This window comes from Protobothrops mucrosquamatus, unplaced genomic scaffold (genome assembly GCF_001527695.2).
Source record: "Protobothrops mucrosquamatus isolate PMUCROS unplaced genomic scaffold, P.Mucros_1.0 scaffold4349, whole genome shotgun sequence".
NCBI lineage: Eukaryota > Metazoa > Chordata > Lepidosauria > Squamata > Viperidae > Protobothrops > Protobothrops mucrosquamatus.
The window spans coordinates 1-7,164 of record NW_015390263.1 but is presented as its reverse complement, the minus strand read 5'-3'; the positions used below and the strand labels follow the sequence as shown (position 1 = coordinate 7,164).

Here is a 7,164-nt window from a genome sequence, read left to right as displayed (position 1 = left end):
TCAGCCATTACTCCTAAAATGTTGGTGGATCTTTTAATGGAGAAGAAAATTATTGGAATATTTGGCTGTGCAGTTCAAATGTTTTTTTGTGTTCTCTGCGGGAGCAGTGAATGTCTCCTGCTGGCTGTGATGGCCTTTGATCGGTATGTGGCCATCTGTAACCCACTGAATTATTCAGCCATCATGTCAGGAAAATGGTGTTTCTGGCTAGTAGCTGTTTCTTATGTTCTAAGCATTTGTTATTCAGTTTTATATATTGTGTGTGTCTTTAGTCTACCCTTTTGTGGATCAAATGTGATCAATCATTTTTACTGTGATATTCCTCCGCTGCTAAAACTTTCATGCTCTGATACTCGCATTAATCAGATAGTAATATTTGTACAAGTAAGTATAAATTGCATAAGTACTACAGTGGTTATTCTGATTTCATATGCCTGTATTCTGTCTACCATTCTGAAGATCCGCTCCACTACGAGCAAATCCAAAGCTTTTTCTACCTGTTCTTCTCACCTGATTGTTGTCAGCTTATTCTACGGGACAATCTTTTTTATGTATTTACGGCCCAGTTCTACATATGCACTAGAGGAAGACAAAGTGGCATCTTTGTTTTATACAGTGGTGATTCCCATGTTGAACCCTCTCATCTACAGTCTGAGGAACAAAGATATGAAGGAGGCATTTCAGAAAATTTTGGAAAAATTGCCGTAACTTGAAAGAACAATATTAGATTAGTAAAAGTGTAGATACTTATATATTATCCATGCAACTTTACTTGTCTGAAATAGTGTTCTCTATGGGCTGAGCACACAGCCAGGAGACTGAATGAATTCTGACCCAGGTCATAAGATCACTATTTAAATTAGACCTGCAAGGATAACTCTTCTTTCAAATTCTGCCTTTCCATGGATATATATTTGTTTTCACAGGAAGCATTAAACTTGGATTTGCTGGTACTTGTAACAACATAATGCCACAAAAAGACATAATGTGATCCTGCCAATAACACATATCGAAATAGTGGGGTGCCCCAGGGCTCTGTTCTGGGTCCAGTACTCTTCAACATCTTCATCAATTATTTGGATGAAGGGATAGATGGGGAACTCATCAAATTTGCAGACACCAAGCTGGCAGGAATAGCCAACAATCCAGAAGATAGGCTTGAGATACAAAAGGATTTTGACAGACTTGAACATTGGGCGCTATCTAACAAAATGAAATTCAGTGGTGAAAAAGTAAGGTTCTACATTTAGGCAAGAAAAACCAAATGTACAGGTATAGTATAGGTGGTACCTTGCTCAATAGTAGTAACTGTGAGAGGGATCTCGGAGTCCTAGTGGACAATCACTTAAATATGAGCCAGCAGTGTGCTGCAGCTGCCAAAAAAGCCAACACAGTGCTAGGCTGCATTAACAGAGGGATAGAATCAAGATCATGTGAAGTGTTAATACCAATTTACAATGCCTTGGAAAGACCACACTTAGAATACTGCATCCAGTTTTGGTCACCACAATGTAAAAAAGATGTTGAGATTTCAGAAAGAGTACAGAGAAGAGCAACAAAGATGATTAGGGGACTAATCATATAAAGAACGGTTGCTGGAATTGGGTATGTCTAGTTTAATGAAGAGAAGGATGAGGGGTGCCATTATAGCAGTGTTCCAATATCTCAGGGGCTGCCATAAAGAAGAGGGAGTCAAGCTATTCTCCAAAGCACCTGAAGGCAGGACAAGAAGCAACGGATGGAACCTAATCAAGGAGAGAAGCAACCTAGAACTAAGGAGAAATTTCCTGACAGTTAGAACAATTAACCAGTGGAACAACCTGCCCCCAGAAGCTGTGAATGCTCCAATGCTCTGGAAATTTTTAAGAAGAGCCATTGGTCTGAAATGATATAGGGTTTCCTGCCTGAGCATGAGGTTGGACTAAATGATCTCCAAGGTCCCTTCCAACTTTATTACTATTATTATTATTATTATTATTATTATTATTATTATTATTATTATTATTATTATTATTATTATTATTATTATTATTAAACCTAAATATTTGTATGGCTATTTAGGTTATCAGTCTCTAAATATTTACTTAAGTATCTGAGTGAGCAATGGGAGAATAAAATCTTACATTGCCTTCAAAAATCCAATGAATGCATACATTTTTGAGAAATATGATTTCAGGATATAACATTAGGGGAGAAGCTATTTTTTTCCTCTGTACAAATATTATGCAGTTTAATTTGTTGAAGAAAAATATCAATTTGCCTTCTGGTGGATGCAGGTTTGAATCACTGAGGAACAGGTGAAAACCAGCTTGCCCATAGTTTCCTTCACATTGTGCAGTCTAGGGAATGGTTACTAAGTTCTGGTATGCATATGCAATGATCTCATTATCCAGCATGCACTTAAAATGAATATATGGATCACCGCATTTGAATGAACTAGGAGCCACAAATGCATTTCTTACCAATAGGGTTTGCAACCACCTTTTCTAACTCAGTACAAAAAAAGTCAATAAAATCACATTCAATGTGACCCAACCATATTCAAACATAATACACCTTTCTGAACATCCAGAAGTTTTTGAACTGAATGCCCATTAATATGATTGCCAAGGGTCTTGCCAAGAAGTTATCATTTTGGATTGCTTTAAAAACAGATACCGATGTCACTAATTAGTAGGTACATGGCCCTTTTATGGTCATGAACAAATTTCATCCCTGAGGCTGCACACATCTATTTTTTTTCCTAAAATTGAAACAAGCCATCATCTCTTTTTCTATGTATCATTGAATTATGATTTTTCTAGTTGATTTTTGAAACTATGCTCAATAAAGAAATTTGTGATTTCATTTCAAACTTAAATTTAAAAAAATCTGCATTGTACTATGTATATCTTTCCACTGCTTCAGGTTTTTTTTAACAGGTCCACTGTCTGTGTCATGGCATTTCCAACATTTATCTTAGATATTATGGATGGAGTTGTACAACATTTATACAATATTTTGTAGCCATTTTTTAAAGTTATAGGTTGGTGTAAATTTTAAAGATTTTTAGTCCATCATTCTTCCCATTGTCGTGTTGTAACTGATTCTTTAAAATTCCGTATCCATTTTATCATACAGTTTTTAATTTGTTCTGTCTCTGTATCATATCTTTTTTCTATTATTTTTATTGAAGAGTTTTAAAAGGAAGTTGAAAACTTAGGCAAACTAATATAAGTTAGAAAAAAGAAGAAATCAAAGAGAAAGGTAAAAGTGCAAAAAGTAAAAAAAAAAAGTAAAAAAAGAAGAAAACAAAAAGGGCAAAAATGTAGCTTCCAATCTTCTTTACAGCAGCTATAAGTACAAATATAAATTAACAAATGGTTAACTGATGGTTAACTGATTGCTTTATTTGAATGACAGACTGTCTGTCTGTATAACTTTAAGTCACTATGTCCAGGAAAATGTGTGCTTGGCTTGTAACTGGTTCTTGTGCAGTTCATTCATTTACACATAACATATTCACATTTACTTTATCTTTTTGTGGCTCAAATTAAGTCAATAATTATTTCTGTGATATTCTTCCACTGCTTAAGCTTTCTTGTTCTGACACCCATTTTTATGAGACAATTATATTTGCTCTGGTTAGTATCAATTGTGTAACCACCACAATGACCATTTTCATCTCTAACTTTTGTATCCTGATTGCCGTCTTAAGGATAAGCTCCACAGAACGTAGACTGTGGTGGCCCTGTTCTATGGGACAATTTTCTTCATGTATCTATGACCAACCTCTACTTACCCTCTGGATCAAGACAAGGTGGCATCTTTGTTCTGCATAGTGATGATCCCCATGCTGAATTCAATGATCTATGCCTTGAGGAATCAAGAGGTGAAATGTGCACTTCAAAGAATGATTAGGAAATCTGTTCTTACAAAATGGAAGAGCAGAATAATAGAGACACTTTAACTCTGCTCTCTCCCTGATTACAATTATATTAGAGCTATTTGCAATTGATCAATACTTCAGATTGTGGTTCTTAGGTGTAAAATTTTTGACCAGTTATTGATCTTCAGATGTTATTGAAAGTACTCATATTGAAGTCTGACAACATTTGATATTCTACAATCTTGAATAGGATCAGTTCCTGGTAGAATATTAAGGTTCTGTTTCCACAGAGGCTGAAGCTGTGGTCATCAGAGGACATTAAATTCATATTAGTGACATCTGGGAAAGTAAAACTAGTCATTATAGTCCCTCTCAAAAGTAGGTTCAAGTACAGCAACAACAGTTAACATTTGTAGCAATCTCTTTTTGTGTATATAAAGGACAATCACAAAGTCTGATGCAATTTTTAAAAATTTACATCGTGCCAGAATAGCATTTTATAGAGTACTGTACCTCTTCTATATTGGTGATAGAGATACAACTACAGCTGATAATGAAGTGCAGATTCTAGCATGCCTCTGATATTCCTTTGTCTTCAGGTTTTTGTAGTTTAACATTATCTGAATGTTAATATTATTATACTCCACTGGTCTCTGTAACCTATAGAAATGAAATCTCCAGTCTTGCCTGTTTTCTATCCTATAAGAGGAATTGCTCAGAATGAAACACACTAACAACATGCCAGTTCCATGTCAAAATTGTGCTGGTATTATAGTCCAGAGTGTTTCTCGATATTATAAAGGATAATGCAGTACTGACAATTTGCAGAATATAAGGATTTATTTGAAAAAAAGAAATTGTTACTTCTATGATAGATCAATAAAATATTTATTTATTTATTTATCTCACTTATTTTAAACGCTTTTATGCCAGTTCAGTGAAATGATTGTAAGTGGTTTACAAAACAGATACAATAAAATTGTAGAACACATAAACAACATCTCAGTTAAAGCATGATCACAATATCATAATTAGCAACACCAACTTCTGCATTAGGTATCTCTATCCTTCATGTCACCACCCCCAAATGTCTGCTAAGTCACCAAGTTTTCACTAATCTTCCAAATCTTAACAACAAGATTGTTAGCCTTAGTTCAGCAGGGAGCTGATTCCTCAAGAGGAGAGCTCCAGCAGAGAATGCTAGTTCCTAAGGCACACCACAAAGGGTGGGGAGAAGTAACATGGTTTCTGTGCATTGGCATGTAATAGATGAGCAGATTCGATCTAGAAAAAACAGCCCTACAGATTTCCAAGTTCTAAGCATGTAGGTCTTTATAAGTTTATTTTTAGCACCATGAATTGTACCTGGAATCAAACTTGTAGTCAATACAGCACCTGAAGTCCTGGAATTTCATAATAGCATTCTGTACCTGCTGAAGTTTCCAGTTGGTTTTCAAGAGCAGTCCGCTACATAGCTAAATACAGATTAACTACTAGCAATTTTAAAATAAATGATTTAAAATATTACTATCTAATCAAAACTGAGTTCCTAAAATTGATGCTTCTGTATATCTAAGGCAATAATTGTTTTTATGTTTTGATAGTTATCAAGCACTATTTGTAAAATATTTGAAATCTTGGCCTGCAAGAAAGAAGCTTACATAAAGTCACAGGAGAGTCTAGGAAACACGCAATAACCAGAGTTATTAATAGAGTTCCCTAAATATCTAGAGAAGGATCAAAGCCAATGAATTCTCATATAGACACATTTATGTCAAGGGATTTTATTAAATCTGCCCTCCAAAACTACATAAGGATAATCTTAAAATACACTATCATGAACCTGCTATGCGGTTCTCAACCTGTGGGTCGCGACCCCTTTGGGGATCGAACGACCCTTTCACAGGGGTCGCCTAAGACCATCGGAAAACACATATTTCTGATGGTCTTAGGAACCGAGACACCGCTCCTCTATCTGTCTCCAGGCTGCGGATTAGTCCATGCTGGCGCGAGGCCGGGGTCCGGCAGGGTCAGGCGGCAAGGCTGGGTGCTGGTGGAGGAGGAGGGGTGGGCCGTGTGGAGCGAGGTACGGGGCAGGAGGGCGGCGAGGAGGCGGGTGCTGCAGCTCCTGCTGCTGCTGCTGCTGAAGCGGCCAATCATGACACAGAAGCGCCACGGCATGGAGCAGCGCGGCCGAGGGCAGGCGGGCAGGCTGAGGGGGAAGCGCGTCCCTCCGCATGATAAAATCGCAGGCAGTGCCACCACACCAGCATGCGCGGTGCTCCTGGGCCAAGGCAGTTGCTGGGCGACAGCCCGCGTGCGCCCTCAGACTGCCCGGCGCGTGCTCCAGCCGCAGGAGAGGAGGCGGAGCGCACGTGCCAGAGAGAGAAAAAGAAAAAGTGAGAGAGAGAGAGAGAGAGAGAGAATGAGAGCGAGCAAACCCCACCCCTCCTCCTGCCCCCACCCACAGGGGTCGCGGCATTAGGAAGGTTGAGAACCACTGTATGGTATTAGGAACAGAGAGCAGACTGAAAGATCTTGGAAATATAAACACTGGAAATGATTTGCAGTGATTATACTGGATGGAAAGTCATTTCTAAAACAATTTGCTTGAGAACTAAGTTTGCCCATTTATATGCTGGAAAAATGATGCTGCAGTAGAAATTCTGTATAGACTTTGTCTTTCACCCATGGTCCTCTTCCAACTGGATTGAAAGTTGTCACCTAAGAAAAGGAGAACCAGGCCCTTTAGGCAAAAATAAATTTCAATGAAAAATTAGAGAAAACAATCACATCCATGCCAGACTAAGGCCATATTGAATTTTTTATGATATCTTCAACCGTTCTCAGATGTATGGTGCCATTCCTAGTCCTGCATTTAAGGAAATCCACCTATATAATATATAGACTCTCTCACAGCTATTGCAGGTCCAACTGATGTTTAGGACTTGGCAATAGCTCAATCTATTTTTGCTCAGGCAGATGACAAGCGCAACTAGAGGGCCATACTCAATGTTCACTCCTTTCAAAATGTTGCTTTTGTATACTAAAATAATCAGTAAAAATACAAGCATGCATGAGGCACTGAAAAATCAAAACTACTTCAAAATTGGCATGAATAAATACTACAAGACATCTTAGCATCTAGTGCTTAGGTAGTGTTACCAGATATACTGCAAAAGGAGGATATGTCCTCCATTTTGTCCTCATATCCCCCTTCTGGCAGGTATCGCCTTAAAAGCAATTACTGTATGGCTTTTTGAGTGTCTCTTTCTGAGCAGCTTTTCTCTGTGATG

At 37.9% G+C, this 7,164-nt stretch overlaps 2 protein-coding genes across 2 annotated transcripts in view; one reads left to right on the top strand and one right to left on the bottom strand.

Moving 5' to 3' along the window:
* Nucleotides 1-1,236, top strand: part of LOC107298876 (olfactory receptor 1020-like) — a 2,914-nt gene extending 1,678 nt beyond the window's left edge. The window contains exons 2-3 of the mRNA XM_029286636.1: nucleotides 108-697; nucleotides 1,214-1,236. Coding sequence (XP_029142469.1) covers nucleotides 108-697; nucleotides 1,214-1,236 — 613 coding nt within the window. The remainder of the gene's footprint in view (nucleotides 1-107; nucleotides 698-1,213) is intronic.
* Nucleotides 1-3,486, bottom strand: part of LOC107298878 (olfactory receptor 1038-like) — a 10,663-nt gene extending 7,177 nt beyond the window's left edge. The window contains exon 1 of the mRNA XM_029286634.1: nucleotides 3,464-3,486. Coding sequence (XP_029142467.1) covers nucleotides 3,464-3,486 — 23 coding nt within the window. The remainder of the gene's footprint in view (nucleotides 1-3,463) is intronic.
* Nucleotides 3,487-7,164: the final 3,678 nt, after the last annotated feature.